Here is a 24,635-nt window from a genome sequence, read left to right as displayed (position 1 = left end):
CTCTCTCTCTCTCTCTCTCTCTCTCTCTCTCTCTCTCTCTCTCTCTCTCTCTCTCTCTCTCTCTCTCTCTCTCTCCACCATACCAATATTCACTTCAGTGTTACCAAATCTGTGTCATTCCCTCCTTCATTATTATTCACATTTCACTAACCTACTTTAACTACCATTCAGACTTGCATTTCATTCATACCGTAATCAGTAATGAATTTAATAATACTACTGTTTTTTCTAGTATTTTTTATTGTTTCGTATTAGTGAAATCCCAATAAAAGGAATCAAATACTCTTCCAGTACATGTATAAAGGATTAGATTCCACGAAGCTCCACACGCACCCATAATGCCCTTCGGTGTCAATACAGACCGGATACACCACTAGAAAATACGTACAGTTCTTTACCTTATATTTTACATCTCCTTTCAGCATCTTAACCTTTCACAGCATCGCAAACCTTCAGTATATTTTATTTACAGCACTCCCATTAGCATTTTATCCTTTATCTTCCATCGTGGCAGACTAACAGCTTTCATTACAGCATCAAAGGTGTTTTAACAGACACTGCAAGCCTTTCATTACAGCGTGACTGTCTTACAGCACCTTATTACAGCATTACATATGTTCTTTCTAGCACTAAGCCTTTTCATAACAGCATTTTAGTCGTACAGCATCCTACTACAGTATTACAGGTCTTTCTACAACCATCTAAGTCATTTCATAACAGCGTAATAGTCAAACAACGCAAAGGTGAAGGAAAAGTACCTGGAGTCGTCTCAGAGTCACTGCGGGCACAGGATGTGGATGGGAAACCAACAGAAGTCGTTTGAAAGTCAGAGTGAGCTACGGAGAAAGCTGACAGTGGTGGTGGTGGTGGTGGCGAGGTGACCCTGCTGTGACTGAGGCCACGGCGTAGCGCAGGGCGAAGAGGACGTGGAGGGGAAAGCCGCAGGTGTGTGTGTGAAGGTGCCATTGGTTCGCTCCTCAAAGTCACGGCATAAGGGAGAGAGAGTTAGGAAGAGAGGGGAGGAGGAGACACAAACAGAGAGAGAGAGAGAGAGAGAGAGAGAGAGAGGAAGGTAGTGTAGTTCCCTTAAGCCCACAAGTGACATAATCAGGGATGTTTAAAGATTGTGCAGCGTAGAATTGTGACAACAGAGAGAGAGAGAGAGAGAGAGAGAGAGAGAGAGAGAGAGAGAGAGGTAGTGTCGTTTCCTACAAAGGGACTGCCACGTGTAGGCCTGATGGCTTCTTGCATCTTCTCTTCTCTTACATTCTGAAGCCGTGATAAGCTAAAATTTAAACATTACTTAAAGAAAACTATAAAATAAAAAAAAAAAAAAAAAAAACATTAGGAAGGAACTTGTATCGGCAAAACATCTAATCAGAAAACCCAATCTTCATCAAAATCTTAATTAATGAAACCGTGACCAACTGAAATTAGAAGCACCGATATATAAACAAAAAAAAAACATCAATACGAAAACACTTAAAAATACCTAATATGACCTAAACCAACCCAACACTAGTCAAGGCTCCTTTATCCCGTAGAATTCCCACAAAAAAGTCCATATAATGCCCTGGACTCACACAGGAAGCAGAGTCTCCTGAAGGTGCGGGAGGCTTTGTGATGCTGACTCTCTCGTATTCTGAAATGCTTAATTCTCTCATCAAAACTAATTTCCAAGGCCACAGAGTTGATTAGCGGGGTTCTCAAGGGTATTTCTCCCGTTAATAATGCAGAAAACTCGTTAATCTCTCACTAGAACCATAAAAATATCCTTAAAAACCAGTGTCACTTCTAGTAGAGCCTTTAAAAATAGTGGAATTGTGGCGCGGAAGTTTTTCAGAATACTGTCCATAGTTTTAGAGACCAAGGCCAAGATGGGAGAGATCAATAAGAGGGCACTTCGGGAACTGATGCTCACAGGACTCAGAGAAGTTGACGAAGGTGTTGAGAGGCGGCAGGGCTTCGTACAGGGTCTGGTGAGGGAGAGAGAGACATGGAGTTAATTGGTTCTTACAGCCATTGCCTACCTACAGGGTGACGAGCGTGAGAGCATTAAGGGAAGGTCTGAGTGTGGTTGACTTGTGTGTGAAGGAAGGAGTGAGATGTGAAGCTTCATTTTCTCTTTCTATTAGTGAGATGATGTTTTTTTTTTTATTTCTTTTTTATTTTATCGTGTGTGTGTGTTTGTGTGTGTGTGTGTGTGTGTGTGTGTGTGTGTGTGTGTCCATAATCATCTGTATTTTCTGCCTTTTCATGCATATTTTTCTTTGTGTTGTGTGTCTAATCTTATTTTTCCTGTTAATTTATCAATATTTCTGTAAGTATATTAGTCTGTTTACTGTTAACTGTCTGTATCTATTTCTCTTACTATCTATCTATCCAATTACTAACAAGTGCTACCTCTTTTAATTACTATATAAATCTGATCTTTCCTTTATGAATATGTTTATCAATCAATCAGTCAGTCAGTCAGTCAGTCAGTCAGTCAGTCAGTCTATCTATATCCATCTATCTAACCATCATTTAGTCACCTGCAAGAATTCTTACCTGCATTAGGCCCATAGGAGGCGTGTCCGGGTCTCTGCTCCTTGCTTGAGACACGGCCACGGAACGCTGGAGGCCCCACACAACCGGAGATAGCTTGCACACTAACAGCTGCACACACGCAGTATCGTCCCCCGTGGCTCTCTGAAGCTTCTGTATGATTGCCCTAGGAAGTCCCGGATCCTGTGCCTCTCTCAGCATTGCGTCCATCTGGAGAAGTGAAGGACGAGGAGTTAGTTTAGTTTGTGCTTGGTTTTGAAGGTGGCAGCGTGTGAATGTGATGTTTTTTTGTGAGGGTGTTGGTAGAAGACTGTAAATTTAAACGTGGTTAGAAAATAATGGGGTTAGTTTAAATTGTAGGTAGTTTTAAGAGAAATGACGTCTACTTTGTGGTTGGTTTTGAGGGACTACTGTGGAAATGTAATGTTTTATGATAGTGTGTGATGATAAAAAGACTAAATTTGAACGTGGTTGGAAAATAATGAAATCAAGTTTGATTTTAGTCAGCTCCAAGAGAAATACTGTGTAAATAATGTTTCTTTGTAGATAAATTTGAACTTGGATGTAAGGAAAAGTAGATAGTGAATAAAATAATGAAACTTCGATAAAAAGTAACTGCAAAAATATCAAAACTTAAATACCAGTTAATAATAAAAGACTAAAAATGTGAGGAAAACTTAGAAAAAAAAAAAAAAACCTGATAGATAACAACACAAAACACTCGCAAGATTAGAAACACCAACCCGGAAGTCTCTCAGTGAACCATAATATTAAAAATAACACTAATTATAAGACTTGGTAGGCGTGTCTAAGCCGCCGCCCTGAACATGTGGATTTGTTTACTCTTCATCAGCTGACAGTGACGGGGGGTGCCTCTTAGGGCGGGTCCCGTAACTGTGACCGCTGCAGGAGGAGGAGGGAGGGAGGAGGAGGAGGAGGAAGACATGACTTAAAAATGGTTACGAAGGGGAAGAGGAAGAAAATGAGGAGGGAGAAGAAGAGGAGGAGGAAATAGATGAAATAAATGAAGACATGATTACGTAGACAAAAATAGGTAGGAAGAGGAGGAGGAGGAGGAGGAGGAGGAGAAGGAGGAGGGGGAGGAGGAGGAGGAGAAAGAGAAGGAGGAGGAAGAAATAGAAGAGGAAATAGGTGTAACAGATGAAAAAGACATGATTACACCCGAATTAAACAAGAGGAGGAGGAGAAGGAGAAGTAAGAGAAAGAAGAAGAGGAAGAGGAAAAGAAAGAGAAGGAGGAAACATGATAACACACATAAATTAAACATGTGAAAGAAGAAAATGAGAAATAAGAGAAGGAAGAGGAAGAATAGAAGGAGAAGTAGGAAGAAGAGGAAGAGGAGATGAAAAATAACAGGACTTTATTTTAAAACGGGTGAAAAAATAAAGGTGATTTTCAGGTTATCAGACACCTGTTGGCGGCCATGACAGGTGTGTGTTGTGTGTAAGTGTGTAGGATTACCGTTGTGTTGCGTAGGGGTGACTCTCTCTCTCTCTCTCTCTCTCTCTCTCTCTCTGGTTTCTGTTTCTCTCTTTTTTTTCCTTCATATTTCTTTTCTCTCTTTTTTACTGTTGTTGTTGTTGTTGTTGTTGTTGTTGTTGTTGTTGTTGTTCTTCCTCTTCTTCGTCTTCTCTTTGTCCTTCTTCTTTTCTTTTTTTCTTTTCTTTTCTTTTCTTCTTCCTTTCTTTTCTTTTCTTTCTCTTCTTTTTTTTCTTTTTTTCTTTCTTGTTCTTGTTCTTATTCTTGTTCTTCCTCCATTACTGCTGCGGACATGACCACAACATCCTCCTCCTTCTCCTCCTCCTCCTCCTCCTCCCGCGCCTGCATTTTATCTCCTTGCGGTTCAGCGACTCATTTGCATCTTAACTAAACCACAAACACCACCACTGCTTGTGTTACTGAGGCTGACCAACACCACCACCACCACCACCACCACCAATACCACCACCACCATCACCACTACAAGTAATGACGCTATTACTACTACTACTACAACTACTACTACTACTACTACTACTACTGCTATTACTACTACTACTATTACTACTACTATTACTATTATGGAGTTATTACATGCTTTTGTCGTTTAAATTTGCGTGTAATTATGGTTTATTTAGTTAATATAGATAAATTAGTTGACTTTTGATGATTTGTGTTTGACGAAGAGAGAATATTATTTAAACTTAATATATTGAAGTATAAATATGAATTAAGTTTTATACACTACTACTACTACTACTACTACTACTACTACTACTACTACTACTACTACTACTACTACTACTACATTACCTTCGCCGGGTCGCCTCGCATGAACCAAGAAAGAACAGAAGTTTTCGAATCTCTGGACTCAGGAATTTCGTTCACTTTCTCTCCAATGAGCGACGAAGTAATCTGAAAAAAAATAAATAAAATGATAATAGTAATAAATTAATAAATAGTGCAGTCTGCCTTTAAATCTTGCGGTGTAGAGTTACGTTTTCTTTGTCTGCTTGTCGATCTGTTTTGTGTCTAAATCAGTCTAGGTTTATTTGGCTTCGCATACTTTCCTCTCTGTTTGTGCGTATGTTTGTCTGTCTTTCTACCTGCTTCTTGTTTCTTTCTGTTTCTGTTTGTAAATATGTCTGTTTGTAAATGCGTTTGTTTGTAAATGCGTTTGTTTCTCTGATTAGCTCTCTCTCTCTCTCTCTCACTCACCAACTCAGCCAAGAAGATCAGCACGTTGAGGGCCATCAGACCAACTTGTGATGAATCAATTCCAACCAGTCTGAGGAAACCGTCAACCATACCTTCCCTCTTCCTCACCGCCTCCTCGCCTCTCTCCTCCTGCAGGCGATTCGATACCAGGGACGACACAGAGTCAACCAGGTCCTCTCCTATCATCCCCGCCACCTTCCCCGCCTCCTCCAGCCCCTCCTGCATCTGTGGGAGGAAAGATTTTTAGGGTGTTTAATTTTCGGGTTAGTTTTTGTTTTGAAGTCTTGTTCTATTCGTTTTATTATTTTTCTTGTCTCTTTTTTTTCTTTTCATTTTGATATTTCGTCTTTTTGTTTTTTGTTTTGTTTTTTTTCCCCTCTTTCTCTTTCTCTCTCTCTCTCTCTTCGTTCTTTCTTGTTTTTGCTGCTTTGTGTCTGTTTTTGTGTGTTATGTGTGTTTTTCTGTGTTTATCTCCTCCTCCTCCTATTCCTCCTCCTTCTCCTATTCCTCCTCCTCCTCTTAATATCTTCCCTTTCCTTTTTTTACGCTTCTTTATTCTCTTGTCTTCCTGTTCTTCTTTTCACATCTCAGTCTGTCAATCTACCAATCAGTTCTCCTCCTCCTCTTCCTCCTCTTCCTCCTCCTCCTCCTCCTCCTCCTCCTTACCTGGTTCACATGGGTCTTGAAAGCAGAGTTGATGGAGGAGGCGCCCCTTTGCATCAGGTTCCCCACATGCTGCGCCCCTTGGTCTATGCGCTGCCCCAGGTCCTCAACGGCTCCGCTCACTGCCTCCCCGGCCTTCCCCAGTAAACCTGACGAAGGGAAGGAGGTGGTGGTGATGGTGGTGGTGTTGGTGGTGGTAGAATGATAGATAGATAGATAGATAGATAGATTAATTGATTTATTTATTAATTGTTAGATGGATGAATGGATAGATGTATAGATAAATAGATAGATAGATAGATAGAAAGATAAATAGATAGATAGATAGATAGATAGATAGATAGATAGATAGATAGATAGACAGATAAATAGATGGGTAGATGAACAGATAGACACACAGACAGACAGACAGATAGATAAACAGATAGATAATTAGAAGAAAAATTAAACGTTTTTCTTGAAATAGACAAAAGGTTGAAAGACTGAGACTAACAATAATGATAATGATAATAATGATGATAATGATGATAATGATGATGATGATCCCTTTACTAAATGCCGTCTTACCAAAAGGATCAAGGATGCGGTGAAGCTGGCGAGAGTGGCGTGAATGGGCGGTATTTGGGCTGGCGTGGGCGTGCTCTGAGGGCGTGGTACCTCCCTCCTTCAGTAGAACCATTAGCAACACAACAACCACTCCCCTGAAATGTGCTTAGGTGAAACACACACACACACACACACACACACATGTTAATGCCATATTCTAAAACACTTCTGCCCACAATTTACTTTCAAAATGCTCTAGTTGAAGTGACGCTAGTTTTTAAGGGTGTTTTTACGGTTCTAGTGACAAATTAATAAGATTTATACATTATTAACAGGAGAAACACTCTTGGGAACCTGGCTAATCATCTCTGTAGCCTTTGAAAATAGGAAAATAATCGTGGCGAAGTTACACAGATTTTTAAAGATGTTTTTACGGTTATAATGACAGGTTAACAATATTTCTACATTGTTAACGGGAGAAACACTCTTGCGAACCCTGCTAATCTTTTCTGTGGGCTTTAAAAATTATCGTGGTGAGAGAGCAAAGCACTTATTCACTCACTCACTCACTCACTCACTCACTCACTCACTCACTCACTCACCTTCCAACACAAACACCCATCTTGGAATCTTCAGCGCCCTTCAAAATCCTTCAGTTCCTTCAAGATCCTGCCGCAAAGAGGAGCTAGGACGAACTTCCTTCTCCTGTTGAAGTGCTGGTCTGTTTATCTTTGAAGCAGCAGCAGTAGCAGTAGCACTGGTTGTAGCTGTAGTAGGAGTTGGCGTCTCTTCACCCCGCCGTCAGTTGTGGATGTGAGGAACCGCTGAGGACCCAAGACATCTTCAAGCGGAACCCTCCTCCTCCTTCTCCTCCTCCTCCTCCTCCTCCTTCTCCTCCTCCGTATTTTCCCACTGGTTAGTTCCATCTCTTCCGTACCATCATCTTTACCGTCAAACTCCCTCACTTGTTCTCCTTCTCCTCCTCCTCCTCCTCCTCCTCCTCCTCCTCCTCCTCCTCCGTTATTTTCTGCGACTTTTCTATATATAATCCAACGGTCATTAATTGCTTGTTAGAGAGGTAGATAGATAGAGAGAGAGAGAGAGAGAGAGAGAGAGAGAGAGAGAGAGAGAGAGAGAGAGAGAGAGAGAGAGAGGTAACGGCACACGGAATTGTTTGTGTGAATGAATGTACGTTCGTCCCGTGTGTGTGTGTGTGTGTGTGTGTGTGTGTGTGTGTGTGTGTTAGCGCCACCACGCCCTCTGGCTACAGGCGTGACTGACTATATGTAAGCATGGGTGACAGGCTGGGGGACTGACTGACTGAATACGTAGCTGACTTAAGGCTAACTGATAGATCGTGGGAAGTAACTGTTTAATGAGAAGATGATGTGACTGACTGACTGACAATGTAACTGACGAAAGGAACTGACTGACTGACTGACTAACTGATAGACTGTACGAACTGGCTATAAGGAGACTAAATGACTAACTGACTGACTGATTAACTGGAATTTGAACTGACTAACAGATTATAAAAGATTAATGACAAGAGCAGATTCAGAAAAGGACTGACTGATTGAGTGACTGACTGATTAGCAAAGAAATGACTGGCTGACTAACTGTTCAGACGCACTACTACTACTACTAATACTACTACTACTACTACTGAAATAACCACAAGCTGAGAGAGAGAGAGAGAGAGAGAGAGAGAGAGAGAGAGAGAGAGAGAGAGAGAGAGAGAGAGAGAGAGAGAGAGTTTACAGATAACGGAGCACGAGACTTTAAGGAAGGAGATGTGAAAAGAGGAGGAAGAAGAGAAGGAGGAAGATGAGGAGGAGGAGGAGGAGGTGAGAAAGAAAATTTGAATCAAAGTGGTGGTAGTTATGAGGGTGGAAAGATTAGTAGTAGTAGTAGTAGTAGTAGTAGTAGTAGTAGTAGTAGTAGTAGTAGTAGTAATAGTAGTAGTAATAGTAGTAGTATCTTATCAGTAAGTCTTCACGTTTTTCTTATCTTATTTCAATTTAATTTCTAGTAAGAATTTTTATCTTAGTGGGAAAGTGACCGCCATGTGTCTTCTTCCTCCTCCTCCTCCTCCTCCTCCACCACACACCACCACACACCACCACACACTCCACCCTTTCGTGCTCTCCTCTCCCTCCTCTCCATACATACATATATACATACATACTGTACATACACCTCCTCTTTATTTATAAAGATCCCTTGTCTTCCTCTTTCACTTAACGCGCTTATTATTGTTGTTTTTATTGTTGTTGTTGTTGTTAATGATGATTTTTCCTTTGGCCGTATTTTGAAACTTCCTCCTCCTCCTCCTCCTCCTCCTCTTCACCCCTCCATCCTTCGCTCTTAACACAGTTTTCTTGACCGAACGAGAAAAAAAAGAGGAAAAAAAAGAAAATCATATATTGAACAATGACTCTGCTGGGAACCATACAATCTGTAGTGTTGTTGGTGATGGTGGTGGTGATGGTGCTGGTGATGGTGGTGATGATGGTGATGGTGGTGGTGATGGGGAACTAGTAACGACTCCCCACAACGGTATCACCACGCGTCGTAGCAAACACACTCGCTCTAATAAGGAAATAATAATGGTCAGTTATGGTTGTGAAATAAATGAAAGTTGTAGAGTTATAGTAAGAAGATGCTTGTGAATTTTGGTGATGTGTTGATGATTAAAGAATGTTGTTGGTCACTAATATACGAATAATTTCATCGATTTTTTTTTTTTTTTTGTTAAGATAAAAATTTGTGTTTCTTTTTGGATACTACTACTACTACTACTACTACTACTACTACTACTACTACTACTACTACTACTACTACAACTACTACTACTACTAGCAAGTGTCTCTTTTCAATGAACCGGATAGAAAGTTGACCATTAAGAAGAAAACACGAGAAAAGAAACTACAAAAGTACAATGGAAGAAGAAGAAGAAGAAGAAGAAGAAGAAGAAGAAGAAGAAGAAGAAGAAGAAGGAGAAAAAAGAAAGATTAAAACAAACATAAGGAATCAGAAACAGAAAAAAATATATATTACAATTCTTTTCCTCCATAGTCCGCAACACACACACACACACACACACACACACACACACACACACACACACACACACACACACACATACACACACACACCGTTACTCCTACCCTGGGGCGCCGCTGTGGTTCTCCCGGGGGGTCTGACCTTGAAAACATCCTGCGGTCAATGAATCCTCCTAGAATCTTAAACATATCATCCTTTAGTCCTTCACTCCTGCACCCTTGTTATTATTCTGTACCCTACTCTCTCTCTCTCTCTCTCTCTCTCTCTCTCTCTCTCTCTCTCTCTCTCTGGTTCCTGTGTACTTGAGACCTGTTTTGTTTATATTCTCACTCTCTTCTTCCTCCTCCTTCTGTTCCTCCTTCTCTTACACTCACACAACACCACCCCACACACGCACTTCAAATCCCAATCTCTCTTAGCATCCCTTAAAAAAGTCATCAAAGAAAACAGGGGTAGCCTTCCAGAGAAAACGGTCATGTTATGGAAGATGGCGGCTGGAGGGTGAAGGGAGAGGAATGTGTCAGTGTGTTATGTGATAGCGTGGGGGGAAGATGTGCCGGACTGTGCTGCCTGGCCTGTCTTAGCGTGGTTCGGAGTTTTTCGCGGTTTTTTTTTTTTGTTTAGTGTGTTTTTACCTGTGTTTGCGTGTTTCTCCGTGCTTGCGTGTGTTTACCTGCCTGTGCTTACCTGCTGAGTGTTCCCGGATATAAACTGGAGGTAATACTGGTTTGTTTGGTAGATAAAGGGTTGATGTTTATACAGGATGTGTGTGTATTGTTTTGGTGTGAGGGTTTGAAAGCCGCACACACACACACACACACACACACACGTGGTTTCATTGCACGAATTCACGCACACATAGTTACACTTGTATGTATGTATGTATGTATGTATGTATATAGTGTTATGTACATATATTCTAATTTATTTATGTATTTTTTCGTTTATTCATTATCTGATTTTTTTTTTTTTCAGTTATTATTATTATTATTATTATTATTATTATTATTATTGTTATCATCATCATCATCATTGTTATTTGCGCAATTGTTAGATGATGATAATGATGATGATGACGATGATGCCTAGAGTAGTTACAGTGACTCGTGCACCGTTATGTTACCCTCTCTCTCTCTCTCTCTCTCTCTCTCTCTCTCTCTCTCTCTCTCTCTCTCTCTCTCTCTCTCTCTCTCTGTCTGTCCTACATTTCTTATATTATTCACTGATTATGCTTATTTTTCGACCCTCCAAACTTTCTACACATCTGCTACACACCTGCTACACACCTGCAGGCTTTGTGTTTCCTCCCACACGTGTTCTATTTATCACAGGTGTGTTACGTAGCTAGAATTTTCTCTATTATTTATTTCATTTCGTTACTTTAGCTTTTTCGTGCAGGTGTGTGTGTGTGTGTGTGTGTGTGTGTGTGTGTGTGTGTGTGTGTGTGTGTGTGTGTGTGTGTGTGTGTTAACCCTTCACACACTTAAGAGGCCTACCGTTTAAGCCTAAGAAAAGAAAATATATACAGCAGAATTTTTTTACTGCTAAATATAGGCCATGGAAAAGGAAGAAAGAAAGAAAGAAAGAAGGAAAGAAAGAAAGAATGAAAAAGAGAGAGAGAGAAAGAAAGTTAACGAAGATTCTAGTACATATATTAAGAAGAAGAAGAAGAAGAGGAGGAGGAAGAAGGAAAGAGAGAAATCACCAAATAAAGAAAGTTTAATGAAGACTCTACATTAAGAAGAAAAAAAAAAAGAAAAGGAACAAATAAAGAAAGAAAAAAGAAAGTTTAACGAGCATTCTACATTAAGGAGAAAGAAGAGGAGGAGGAGGAGGAGGAGCAAGAGGAGGAGGAGGAGAGAAGGAGGAGGAGAACCTAATTATTTAACTCTTTTATTACCAAACACGTTTCTTTCCCACATTTACGTATTGCTTTCTTCAGTCACTTATTTATTTATTTATTTTATTTATTTAGTTATTTAGTTATCTATTTATTTATTGTTACAGTGTTCAGTGCCAGCAAAAGACAAACGTAGCAACGAAATAAAAGAATTAATGAGAAAGAAAGGGTTACGTAATATAACCCTTTAATTCTTGCTCTCCACACACACACACACACACACACACACACACACACACACACACACACACACACACACACACACACACACGCCTGCTATCTCTTAATCAGCAGGTGTGTGTGTGTGTGTGCGTGTGTGTGTGTGTGTGTGTGTTTGTCTATACGCATCACCTATAGACTGTAACTGTAACCACGTGATTGGACTCGTTAATACTATCACCAACTCTCTCTCTCTCTCTCTCTCTCTCTCTCTCTCTCTCTCTCTCTCTCTCTCTCTCTCTCTCTCTCTCTCTCTCTCTCTCTCATTTTGTGTAATTATTTTTTTAATATTTTCTAGCAGCTGACTGCATAAATTTGTTACCATCTGTTGTGTAAGAGAGAGAGAGAGAGAGAGAGAGAGAGAGGAGAGAGAGAGAGAGAGGAGAGAGAGAGAGAGAGAGAGAGAGAGAGAGAGAGAGAGAGAGAGAGAGAGAGAGACGGAAGACAGACACAGACAGGTAGACAAACAGACCAGATAGCCAGCCAGTCAGCCAGCCAGCCAGCCAGACAGACAGCCAGACACAGACAGACAGACAGACAGACAGCTTGACCCTCGAGATTGCAAGAGAACAGATTCCAAGAGACCTGTTTTTTTTTAAAGGTTATTGGGTGAATCTGTAACGAGGGTATCAGAGAGAGAGAGAGAGAGAGAGAGAGAGAGAGAGAGAGAGAGAGAGAGAGAGAGAGAGAGAGAGAGAGAGAATTTTCTTATATAACCAACATCCATTAATTAAACAACTATTATATAAAAAGCAAAACAAGGAAAACCACTATTTAACACACACACACACACACACACACACACACACACACACACACACACACACACACTCACTAACTCAATCATTTCTAACACAATTTTGGCAACACTTCAAATCCATTAGACTACTTGGACGCACTGTCAGCGACAACCCACTTTCTGCCTAGTCTGGTAACGCTGGGTGGGCTGGAAGAGGAGGAAGGGGGGATGGGGTGGGCAGGTGGGCTGTTAGGGGGGGTTACGGGGGTGGGAAGGGGGGGTTTGGGTTAGTTGAGATGGTAACAATGGTCTCTTGAACTATTTTTGGTCGTAAAGGTTGTATCCTGAGGTGGTAACAGTGCTGTGGTGGTGTGTGGTGACGCTTGGTGATAGTGAGGTAGGGTGTGGCTGAAGTGAGGGTGGTGAGGCTGGAAGGGAGAGGACAGAGAGAGAGAGAGAGAGAGAGAGAGAGAGAGAGAGAGAGAGAGAGAGAGAGAGAGAGGGGGTAGTGGGGGAGAAGTGACAGGGTTCAGAGGGTGGTAGGGTAGGAATGAGGGAGAGAGAGAGAGAGAGAGGGAGGGAGAGGAGGGAAAGAGAACAGCGGAAGGTAGGACGGAGGGAGAGAGGGAGAGGGATGGAGAGAGGGAGGGAGGGATAACCAGGGAGAGCGAAGAGAGAAGAGGAGGGGAGGGACTGAGGGATAATCGAGAGAGAGAGAGAGAGAAAGAGAGAGATGAAAGTGCGCTGTAGTCACGTAGAAGGAACACACACACACACACACACACACACACACACACACACACACACATAACTAGCAATAAAAAACCCCAAAACAAACAATAACATTCCCTTAAAAACCCAAAGACTTCAAAACTCAAATCGAGAGCGAACGACACAGTCCGTCCATCCGTCTATTTTTACCCTCCTCCATCTGTCTACTCTCCCTCTTCTGTCCTGACGCGCAGCCCTCCCTTCACCCCCTCCCCTCCTCCCCCTCCTCTCCCAGCCACCCTCTCACCAGCCCACCCTCTCCCATCGCCCAGACCTCACTCCTCTCTCGCATTCACAAGGAACCGCGTGGACTCTCTCCTCTCTCAGTCACTCTCCCGCCGCAGCTGCCACACCCTTTCTCTCCCAGCCTTAGGGCGTCTTGCAAGGTGCGTTTCTGGACATAGACTGGTGATGGTGATACGATAAGGCTCTGCAAGTTGTAATTGTGGTGGTGTGTGTGTGTTTGTCACGTGGTGTTGCTGTGTCTTGTGTTACGGTGTGTGTGTGTGTGTGTGTGTGCGGTGTCGGGTAGTCATTTAGTTAATGGAAAGACTGTGTACTGGGGTGTGTGTGCGTGATGTGGTGAATAGGTGGTGTGTGGTGAATGGATTGGTGTGCGTGTCTGTGGTGATGTAATGGGTTATATAATTGTGGTGGTGTGTGGTGGTGATTATGTAACTTTGTGGTGTGTGATGGTGTAGTGATGTCTTGTGGCGTGTGTGGTGATGCGTGTGATGGTGGTGATGCGCGCTAGACGTGTGTGCTGTGTCGTGATGATAATGACTGGTATTTACTGTGATGGTGATGACTGGTGGTGATGACTGTGTAATGATGCATCTGATAGTGAAGTGTGATGAAAGTGTGGTGACTTGACAGGTATAGTGTGTGATGAGTATACTTTTAATGACAGTAGGTAGTTGTGAATGCGATGATATACTGCACTCAAATGTGTCTCAGTGGTGATGGTGTGATGTGTATTGTGAATGATGGTGATGATGGTGAAGATAGTGATGAGTGGCAACCAAGGAGCGATCATGTGATTTTACTTATTTGGAGAGAGAGAGAGAGAGAGAGAGAGAGAGAGAGAGAGAGAGAGAGAGAGAGAGAGAGAGAGAGAGGTGGCCTTGTGGAGTCAGTCCTAACCATAATAAGCTTCACTCCAGTATATCACAAAATCATTAACAAGATAGTGACCTAAAATGACTTAAAAAAATAATGAACTATAGGTTAATTAAGGACTTAAATTACTGCTTGTTTTAATCTTAATGTGAACAAGTGATTTGCTGACCTGGGAAGTGATAAGTGATGAAGTAGAAAAAAGTAATAAAAAAATAAGTATAGATAACAAGATAATTAAGTGGAGCTTGGGGAAACACACACACACACACACACACACACACACACACACACACCATATTTTTTTTTCCTTTTTTAGCAATAAAGTAAGCAAATTAATGTGCTTGGTTATTTAAAGAACTTAATGAGGCGACGCTAAGTCTGTCTGTCTGTTTGTCTGCCAGTCCGTTTGTTTGTTCGTCTGTTTGTTTGTAGGGCGAAGTCAACACCAGCCTTCCATCTCACTAATGTATTATATATCATGTATCATTAGGTATACATAAAAAAAAAAGTGAAATTCCTTTGATGGGTTCTCGTGTTTCTCTCTCTCTCTCTCTCTCTCTCTCTCTCTCTCTCTCTCTCTCTCTCTCTCTCTCTCTCTCTCTCTCTCTCTCTCTCTCTCTCTCTCTCAGGTTTCTGTGGTATTCTCTGTGTCTAAGTGTATGTAACCTCCTTCTCTTCCTCCTCCTCCTCCTCCTCTTCCTCTTCTCTTTCTCCATCTTTCTCTCCGTCTCTCTTCCTTCTTTGTATCTGAAGTGTTTCGGTTTTCCTTTGTTTCCTCATCTCCCTCCTTCACTCTGTTTATCCACATTCTTCCTGAAAATTTTCTCTTTTCCTTCCTTCTATCCTTATTTGTTGTTTTTTTCAAGTATTTTGTTTTTTTTTCATGTTTCTCTACCTCCTTGCTTTATTTATTATTCCTTTTACATGTTTATCTTCCTCTTTCATTCCCTCCTTCTGTCTCTCTATTTATTCTTTATTTTCTGTGTATCTGGTTTTATATTCTTTCACTGTCTCCATTTCCTTCGTTTCATTCCTTCCCCTTTGTATCCTTTTCCTTCCCCTCTTTTCCCTCTTCTCCCTTTCATTTCATTCTCCTTTATTCCTTCTTTATCAAAGTGCCACATTCCTTGCCTGTTACTCCATCTCCTTTCATTCTGCATTCCTCGTAGTATTTTTTTTCCTCCTCTCCTCTTCTTTCCATTCTCCTTTATCCTTTCTGTTATCGTCTTTTCTTTCTTCTGTCATTTGCTAGTTCTGTCCCTGTTACTCCATCTCCTATATCCTTTTCCCCTCCTCTCTGTTCCCTCTCTTACTTTTACTGTATTTTTCTCCTCTCCTTCTCTTCTGTCATTTCCCACATTCCTTCTCTGTTACTACATCCCTTTCTTTCCTTCTCCATTTCTTCTTGTATCATTTTCCCCTCTCCTGCTCTCGTCTCTTCTCTCTCTTCTCCCTCTTCTCTTCTCCTTTGACCTCACGCCTGCAGTCAAGGGGAGGCAGAGAGACAGAGGGACATAAGAGCGAGTACCCCTTTGGCCAACGAGGCAATTTAGACCATCCAGGAGAAAGGGTTCGTTCAGTACGACTAGAAATGCATTGGTGATGAAGTCGAGTGTAGTTGAGTGCGGTGTGGGGGAGAGGGAGAGAGGGAGAGGGCCAGGGAGAGAGAGGGAGAGGGTTTGGATGCTGAGGAGGAGGAAGAGGAGGAGGGGATGGTGGTCAAGAGTCTCGTGGGGTGATTGTGGGGGGAGGGAGTCGGGAGAGGGGAGAAGCACGTGAGTCAGGGAGAGGGGAAGAGTGGGGGGAGGGGTAATGTGGGTTTTTGGGGGTAGGCATGTGAGTCAGGGTTGGTGAGGGGGAAGGGGGGAGAGAAGGGAGGGTGTGGTGAAGAGAGGGTATAGGAGGGTGAGTCAGTGGTGAGGGGAAGAGGATAAGAGGAGGTGAATCAGCACGTTAGAGGAGGAGGAAGATGAAGAGGAGGAGGAGGAGGAGGAAGAGGAGAGGAAGAATCATGAGATGTGGATTGATGAAGTGGTTTCTTTTCTTCCTATCATCATTATCATCATCACCACCACCAAATCATTATCATCTATTTATTTATTCTTCTTACTTCTCATTATTATCACTGTTGTAATAGTAACAGGAGCATCACCAGTAGTAGCATCATCATCACCATTATAAACACCATTAGCAATCACACACCACCACCATCACTATCACCACCACTATCACCACCACTATCTCCTTTACGACAGTCTTAGATGATTTGAGAACATTATTTAAGTCAACACCGCCTCGGCCTTACCAACACCAACTATTAATGGAGGCAGTGAGGAGGCGTGTGCGGCTGTAGTTGTGCTTGTTACCTGGTTGTGGTCGTTAGGGAGGTTGCTGTATGCTGTTTTATTCTGTTCCATTCTAACATTTTCATCCTATTTTGTTCTTTTGTGTTTTACTTTTAATTCTTTTCTTCTTCCTCCTCCTCTTTTTTTTATTTTCTTTCGCATCGTTTCTTCTTCCACCTCCTTTTTCAATCCCTTTCTCATCGTCATCATCTTTTTCCTTGTTCCTTTTTTGTTCTTTTTCGTTCCTGTGAGAATAACTGATTACTGAAATTCTCAAGGTCACAATGAATACAGGTGATAACATACAGGTGCTACAAACTAATTACCCAAGTTTTCAAGGTCACAGATAACACAGATGACAGAAAAACTCGCACTGGTAACACAAAAACGTAAACAAATCCCCTAAGGTCACAGCAAATCGCTTCTCAGGTCTTTTGCTGCCTGAAGTTTATCCCTTGGTTTGTCTTTCCCTCGTTCAGGCGTGTCCCTCCCCTCCTTCCCCACCATGGAGGATCCCCTGGCGATAACTACAGTGAACGGCGACCAAGGGATGAATGAAGATCAGCTTATACCCATTGAAGACGACCCAATCTTACTCATGAAGGATAAACCAGTGAGGGATGGCGGGGACGTGAGTGAGGACCAAAAGTCAGCGGTGGATGACGGTCAAGTAATCGCTCCTGTGGGTGTGGGCGATGCAAAGAACCGTGGATTGGTTGACGCAGACTTAAAGGGTGATCAGAAGAGCGTGCCAGTCACCGCTACGACCGCCAGCGAGCACGTATCAGCCCTCAGCGAGGACTTGTGTTCAGCGCTTGGTGGCCTCCGCATCACTGTAGAGAACTCAGAACAGTCCCCACTTCAGGATAAGACAGAGGACACGCAAAGCCAAGTAGAGGAAAACCAACAGTCCCCACTTCAGGATAAGACAGAGGACACGCAAAGCCAAGTAGAGGAAAACCAAGTTGGTGATGCTGAGACACAAGCAGAGGAGGTCGTAGCAGCAAACCTTGAGGATCTTCAGAAGGACCTAGGTGGGCCCCTCACGCCTTCAGGCAAAGACGAGGAGCTGACGAAGGACGTGGAAGAAGCGACCAAGGAGGAGAACCCGCAGGAAGAGAAGCAGGTGGTAAACATTGAGGAGAAACAAGACATAGAAGTGAATTATGATGATTACGTGGAAAATGCAGACAGTGGGAGCACGCAGGTGACAGTGACGGAAAATCTGGTGGTGGAACACGTGAACATTGAACTCAGAGAACAGGTGGAAGTGGAGCAAGTGATAACAGTGAAGGAACTTGATAAGGATGGAGTGAATGACACGGAAACGAACCAGAGCGCGGAGGTGATAACGGGAGATAACCTAACAGAAGTGAAGCACAGTGAAGACGACACACAATCAGACCAAACGAAAACGGAAGACGTGGAAACTGATAGGATAGAAAACGAGACAAACATGGAAACTCAAAAAAACGAGGAAGTGACTGACCAAACCATAAAAAAAGACGAACTAAGCATTAAGGAACAGGAAAGCGCCCACGTACCAGAACTAAAGAACCACAAGAACAATACGGGGGAAGAGGAGCATGACGAAGAGGAAGTGCAGACGGGAGGGAGAAAAGAAAACGGAGATGAAGCGGACGAAAACAGTGACGAGGAGGGACCTGCGCTGCCTACCTCACCTCCGCCCTTACAGCAGACATCTCCTGAACTCCGTGGCCGCCCCTCGTCAGCTGGACTAGGCAAGGACCGCACCAGCTGGCTCTACGCGCACATGCTGAATGAGACACAGAGCGACGACGAGGACGAGACAGAGAAAACGGAGCAGGAGGCAGAGAAAGTTGATAAAGACGCAGAGGAGAAAGATGATTCCGCTGAACAGGAGATCAAGAAAGATGAGGAAGTGAAGGAGGAAATTAAGAAGGAGGAGGAGGTAACGGGGAATACAAAGACAGGAGAAGAAGAAACGGAAGAAGAAAAGAAAGATGAAGAAAAAGAAGAGGCAAAGGAAGATAAGGTAACGGAAGAAACGAAGGAAGAGGAAGTAAAGGAGACAGAGAAGAAAGAGGAGGTGGAAGAGGAGCCGGAGAAAGAAGAGGCGGTGAAAGAAAAGACAGAGAAGGAAGATGAAGTGAAGGAAGAGGAGGCAAAAGAGAAAACAGAGGAGGAAGAGGAAGTGAAAGAGATAGAGAAGGAAGAGAAAGTAGAGGAAGTAAAGGAGGAGACAGAGAAGGAAGAGGAAGTGAAAGAAGAGAAACAGAATGAAGATAAATTGAAAGAAGAGGCAGAGAAAGCAGGTGAAGTGAAGGAAACAGAGAAAGAAGAGAAGCAGAATGAAGATAAATTGAAAGAAGAGGCAGAGAAAGCAGGCGAAGTGAAGGAAACAGAGAAAGAAGATGAAACGAAGGAAACAGAGAAGGAAGATCAAATTATAGAAGAGAAAGAGAAAGAAGATGAAGTGAAGGAAACAGAGAAAAAAGAGGAAGTGATGGAAGAGAAAGAGAAAGAAGATGAAGTGAAGGAAACAGAGAAGGAAGAAGAAGTGATGGAAGAGACAGAGAAAGAAGAAGTAAAGGAAACAGAGGAAGTAAAGCAGGAGACAGAAAAAGAGGAAATTAAAGAGACAGAGAAACCAGAGGAAGCGAAGGAGGAGATAGAGAAAGCAGACGAAGAGAAGGGAGAGACACCGAAGGAAAATGAAGTAATGGAGGGCAAAGAGAAGGAAGAGGAAAAAGACGAGGACACAGGAACAGGAGATAAAGAGGAGGAAACAATAACGGAGGACACAGACAAACAGAAACAAACAGAAGACTTACAGAAACAGGAACCAACAACAGAGAACTTGCTCAAACTGGACACAGACGAAGAGGAAGCACAAAAGGAAGCAACAGAAGAAAAACAACCATTAACAGACACCACGAACCAGCAGAAGACTCCGGCAACAGACCAACAAACACCCGAGGACCCGCAGACCGTTACCACAACAGATGCAGATAAACAGGAGGATCGAGTCGAGAAACAGGAATTACCGGAAGTTCAAAGTGCCCCAACAGACGAAGAGAAACAAGAGGTAGTGGCAGACGAGACGCAGACACCGTTAACAGATAAAGAAGAACACCCAACAGTAACAGCCCCAGTAACAGAAAAAGAACCAGAACAAGTAGCAGAAACAAAGCAGGAAGGTTCAACAGACAAAGAGGAACCAACGGAAAAGAAACAGGAAGACAAGGAGACCGCGGGAGCTGAGAAGAAAACGGAGCCGGAAGCAACTGAAACAAATGACAAACAGGATGCGCAGAAGGAAGACAATCAAGGAAAACAGGAGGAAGGCAACGGTTCAGCGGAGGAACAGGACACAGCAGCGGGGGAGAAGAAAGGCGCAGCTACTGAAGGAGGCGCAGAAGGAGTAACAACAGGAGACGATGCCTTGGCGTACGAGTCTCTGCATTCAAAGAAGTCGAAGAGACGTTGTGTGGTTATGTAAGAGAGAGAGAGAGAGAGAGAGAGAGAGAGAATGTGTATATACGAAATTTTTAGCATTATTACCGATTCTTCTTATTAGTGTTCTTTATTATCATCGTCATCATCGGCCAGTAATGTTCAGCTTCAGTATGAATTAAGATTTTTATGCATTTCTGTCTTTGAGTGTTAATAAAGAGCTTCAATATATTGCACATTTACATAACCTGACTTGAAAGTACTTCGTTTTTATTTTGTGTTGCAGAAATTAGACGATGCCAAAAAAAAAAAAAAATAATAAGAATAATTAAAAGAACGTAATTCATAACTAGTAATAGTAATAACTAGTAAAAAGTAGTAATAGTAGTAGTTGTAGGAGGAGGAGAAAAAATACAAAGAGGAAAAGTTACGAAGGAAAACAAACCAGAACAAAAGAAGATAAACAGGAGAGAGAGAGAGAGAGAGAGAGAGAGAAACCACCACACCGTGAAACAAACCATTAATTTCCGTCACAAGCGCAGAATTAGACTCATTATTTGTAAGAGAGAACATTACAAGTGGCGCAAGGTGAAAGGAAAAAGTACTTACGTCACTAACCATAGAAGAGGAAGCTGTGGAAGTGGTAGTGACTGTGGTGGAGGCAATAGTGACAGTAGTGAAGGTAACAACAGTGAAATAATGAGAGATAGTGGTAGTATTAGTGAAAGTAGCAACAGTGAAATAATGAAAGAAATAGTGGTAGTAATAGTGAAGGTAGCAACAGTGAAATATTAAAAGAAATAGTGGTAGTAGTAGTGAAGGTAGCAACAGTGAAATAGTGAAAGCAATAGTGGTAGTAGTAGTGAAGGTAGCAACAGTGAAATAGTGAAAGAAATAGTGGTAGTAGTAGTGAAGGTAGTGATGGGATCTGAGTCTCTCTTCTGAAACGCTTCTGCGCCGCATCTACACTACACTCAAAAGGCTCTAATTGAAGTTACCAGGGTTTTTAATGGAGTTTTATTTTTCAAGTCACAGATTAACAAGGTTTCTACATTATTAACAGCAGAAACACTCTTGAGAACTCGGCTAATCATCTCAGTGGCCTTGAAAATGGTCGTGGAGAGAAAGCGAAGCGTTTCTGAATACGGTTCTCGGAGTGATGAGTGGTGGGTGAGAGAGGAGGAAATGGCGTGGTTGTGGTGGTGGTCGCTGTGGTGTTGGAGTCAGCTGGGAGGCGGCGCCCTAAGGAAGGGCCTGCAGGGGCGAGGGGCGACCAGGCGACTGCTTCAGGGAGTAAAGGGCAGGAGGGGAGACTGAAATATGAACCTTGTGGTGTATTACTACTACTACCACTACTATTATTGTTGCTACTATTATTGTTACTACTACTATTACTATTATTACTCCTGCTGATACGAAAACATCAATAATAACAACAACAAGAGCAGCATCAACAGCAATACCAATAACTTCTACTATTACTATACTACTACTACTACTACTACTACTACTACTACCACTACTACTACTACTACTACTACTAATACTAATACTAATACTAATACTACTACTACAATAACTCCACTCATGCGGAGAGAGAGAGAGAGATTATTTACCTGAGGCTTAACACTACTGTACTGTCAAAACAGTTCGTCATTTTTCTGTTTTTGTCGCGCATTTTGTATACCACGTTAGATGTTTCCCGTACACCACAGCGGCGCCAGCAGGGACACGTGGCTCCTGACTGTTCACCCATTTGCTCCTCACCAAGCGTCGCCACTGTCCCGCCACGCGTGCCCGACACAACAGGACACACTGAGGGGCTGCAACACACTGTAGCAGGTCGACTGTAAACATTCATTACACATATAGGATCCAAACGCTCTGACCAGCAGTGTACTGGACACCACTGCCGATAGATACAGACATGGTCCGTGAGGGCGCGTGCTTTTATCGGTCGGGAATGGTGCCCTTGGTGGCATGGAACAATGACGGCGGCGGGGTGGGAGGGAAAGCGCCGAGGAGAGCAGCGGCGGCAAGGACACCGACAGCTGACGGGACACTGACGGCGACGCTGAGGGCGCAGGGTAAGAGGGGAAGCACCAAGGCGAGCGGTGGCGGCGGCGGCAAATGTACACGAAGCTTTCGTGTGGCCGGCTTTGCGTTGAAACACCCACCTCTTTCTAGCTATTAATTAATTAAACTGAGAGAGAGAGAGAGAGAGAGAGAGAGAGAGAGAGAGAGAGAGAGAGAGAGAGAGAGAGAGAGAGAGAGATTGGGGTTGAGGTGGAGCACGTGCGGGCCTGTGGGTTCCCTCGACACACACACACACACACTCAGAACTTTATAGACTAATTCTCTTTCATTTTTTTTTCCCACGTTACTTAAATATGAAGTAATTGGTCTTAGCTGTGCCCCTAAAACCTAATTAAGTAGAAAACTCACCTTTTACTGTGCGTTACCAGAACAAGTTGTTAATTCAATCACTCAGTTCGTGCAGAGAGAGAGAGAGAGAGAGAGAGAGAGAGAGAGAGAGAGAGAGAGAGAGAGAGAGAGAGAGAGAGAGAGAGATTCCAAGAGCCATACTCACTACATTGACTTAAAATTCATGAATTCTGTCACTTACTTTACAATAGAGAGAGAGAGAGAGAGAGAGAGAGAGAGAGAGAGAGAGAGAGAGAGAGAGAGAGAGAGAGAGAGAGAGAGAGAGAGAGAGAGAGAGCTGCAGTGACTTGAAATATTTTTATTGCACGACAGATTGGTGACGATGTCGTTGTGCGCTTTAGAGAGAGAGAGAGAGAGAGAGAGAGAGAGAGAGAGAGAGAGAGAGAGAGATTACTACTCTAACACTTCAATCTTTTACTCACGGATGGGAAAGGTAGACCAGTGTGTGTGTGTGTGTGTGTGTGTGTAGGGGTGAGTCACACAAGGGGAAAAGTCCCAGGGGAAGGAGGGCGTGCGTGGTTGCAGGGAGGCGTGCTATTGAGTTCAGGAAGATGATTTTAGGCGGTAATGATTGAGGCAGACGCTAGGAAGGTGAGAGAGAGAGAGAGAGAGAGAGAGAGAGAGAGAGAGAGAGAGAGAGAGAGAGAGAGTAGCGTATAGAGTACATCATTTTGTGTGTCATGTTGATGGATAGCTCTCTCTCTCTCTCTCTCTCTCTCTCTCTCTCTCTCTCTCTCTCTCTCTCTCTCTCTCTCTCTCTCTCTCTCTCTCTCTCTCAGTACCATACTTTCACTGCTCTCCTTTCATACTTGTCTGTCAATGGATAGGTTGACAGGACAGAGGGTTATATTTCAAAACACTTTCTACTTACTCTCATTAGGACTGTTTGGAAAGGCCACGGAGATGATTAGCTTGGTTCCATTGATGTTTCCTCATTGCCGATGTAGAGTCTGTGCTAAGCTACCAGTAGAATCATGAAAACACGCTTGTTAGTCCAAATAACATCCATTTAAACCTGTTAAATAGTTATTAGATAAAATCCTTATTAAACTGTTACTATATCTTTGAAAACACCCTTAAGAACTCCAGTAATTTCCATTCAGATCTGTTAAAACTATCGCTCGTATCATAAAAACACTCTTGACAACCCCAGTAACTTAATTACACTAGAATCTGTTAAACTGTCAGTGGGATCATGAAAACTGCCTTAACTTCCACTTGAATCTGTTATCACGAGAAGCAAGGACTAGATTAATGAACATAAAACACAAAAACTTTAGTATTTGTTATGTTATGTTGTACAAAATAAAGTTAAAATTTTCCTTTTTCATTTTGTATATTGTGTTAATTTTTCTTATGCCTTAATTATTATTTTTTTTATAGAATGTGGGCGTGGTGGGCTAGGACGGCGACGGTGGTGGTGGTGGTGGGCGGGGCAGGTGCAGCGCCAGGTAATCAAGGTAAGAAGTCTCATTAATAACACACGACACTCACGCACCAGCCTCCTTGTGGGGAAGGGATGCGTGTAATGACTTGCATGCACTATCAAACTCTTACATAGTGCTGTCCTAACTAACCACCCAACTGTGGCTTGTTAAATCTGAACGCCCCCAAAAACCAGAAGAACTATTATAGCAAACGCACGTGAATTTTATTTATACTTATATTATTATTTTATGTTATGAGGAAGGACATGAGGAAATAATGGAATAATATGAGAAAATAAGAGAACACAAGAAAACAAGTGAAGAACAAGAAAATAAGGGAAGTACACGAGAAAATAAGGGAAGTATACTATTATCTTACTATTACACTCTTATTTTCTGGTTTCCTCAGGGCGACAGTTCTTCAGTGGCGCGGGAAACAGTCTAGGTATTGGCGCCCTCGGGAACACCAACACCATTGGTTACAACACCCAGGGGCACGCCAACACCATTAACTACGCCAGCAGGAACGGGTAGGGTAGTTATTCTTATGGTTATTTATTCATTCATTTCACTAGTGGAGATCAGCTAAAAAAAAAAAAAAAAAAAAAAAAAACTTATTAAATTCCTGCTCCTGAAAATAATACTAATACTACTAATGCCAAATAAGAGATTAAACTCACTTTTCTCATATG

The 24,635-nt window shown here is 42.5% G+C and overlaps 3 protein-coding genes across 4 annotated transcripts in view; 2 read left to right on the top strand and 1 right to left on the bottom strand.

Annotated features, from left to right (window-relative positions):
• Positions 1-220: 220 nt before the first annotated feature.
• Positions 221-7,420, bottom strand: LOC135091802 (uncharacterized). Its single transcript, XM_063989772.1, has 7 exons — positions 7,077-7,420; positions 6,496-6,629; positions 5,932-6,077; positions 5,266-5,490; positions 4,861-4,962; positions 2,551-2,757; positions 221-1,976 (listed from the first exon to the last, which is right to left on the bottom strand). The coding sequence occupies exons 1-7, from the start codon at positions 7,094-7,096 to the stop codon at positions 1,860-1,862; spliced, it is 951 nt and encodes a 316-aa protein (XP_063845842.1). The 5' UTR covers positions 7,097-7,420; the 3' UTR covers positions 221-1,859.
• A 2,640-nt stretch (positions 7,421-10,060) lies between these two features.
• The window catches only part of LOC135091792 (uncharacterized), a 33,259-nt gene continuing 18,684 nt past the window's right edge, over positions 10,061-24,635 (top strand). For both annotated transcript variants that reach the window (XR_010262648.1, XM_063989760.1), the window contains exons 1-3: positions 10,061-10,257; positions 23,900-23,976; positions 24,353-24,473. Coding sequence is in view for 1 of the 2 variants with exons in the window: in XM_063989760.1 (XP_063845830.1) it covers positions 23,901-23,976; positions 24,353-24,473 (197 nt within the window). In the remaining variant the exon portion in view is untranslated. The remainder of the gene's footprint in view (positions 10,258-23,899; positions 23,977-24,352; positions 24,474-24,635) is intronic.
• Positions 13,397-20,302, top strand: LOC135091791 (glutamic acid-rich protein-like). The gene is made up of 2 exons (XM_063989759.1): positions 13,397-13,555; positions 17,113-20,302. Exon 2 carries the CDS (start codon positions 17,139-17,141, stop codon positions 20,115-20,117), a length of 2,979 nt encoding a protein of 992 aa, XP_063845829.1. The 5' UTR covers positions 13,397-13,555; positions 17,113-17,138; the 3' UTR covers positions 20,118-20,302.

Source organism: Scylla paramamosain, chromosome 38 (assembly GCF_035594125.1).
Source record: "Scylla paramamosain isolate STU-SP2022 chromosome 38, ASM3559412v1, whole genome shotgun sequence".
NCBI classification, from domain to species: domain Eukaryota; kingdom Metazoa; phylum Arthropoda; class Malacostraca; order Decapoda; family Portunidae; genus Scylla; species Scylla paramamosain.
Note: the sequence above shows the minus strand (reverse complement) of the source record. Positions and strands in the feature narration are given on the sequence as shown.

Coding starts and splice junctions, on each gene's coding strand:
- LOC135091802 (XM_063989772.1), bottom strand. CDS start 7,096: ATGGGTGTTTGTGTTGGAAG. Junction 6,630..7,076: donor ATGGGTGTTTGTGTTGGAAG/GTGAGTGAGTGA, acceptor AGCACATTTCAG/GGGAGTGGTTGTTGTGTTGC. Junction 4,963..5,265: donor TGATCTTCTTGGCTGAGTTG/GTGAGTGAGAGA, acceptor ATTTTTTTTCAG/ATTACTTCGTCGCTCATTGG.
- LOC135091791 (XM_063989759.1), top strand. CDS start 17,139: ATGGAGGATCCCCTGGCGATAACTACAGTGAACGGCGACCAAGGGATG.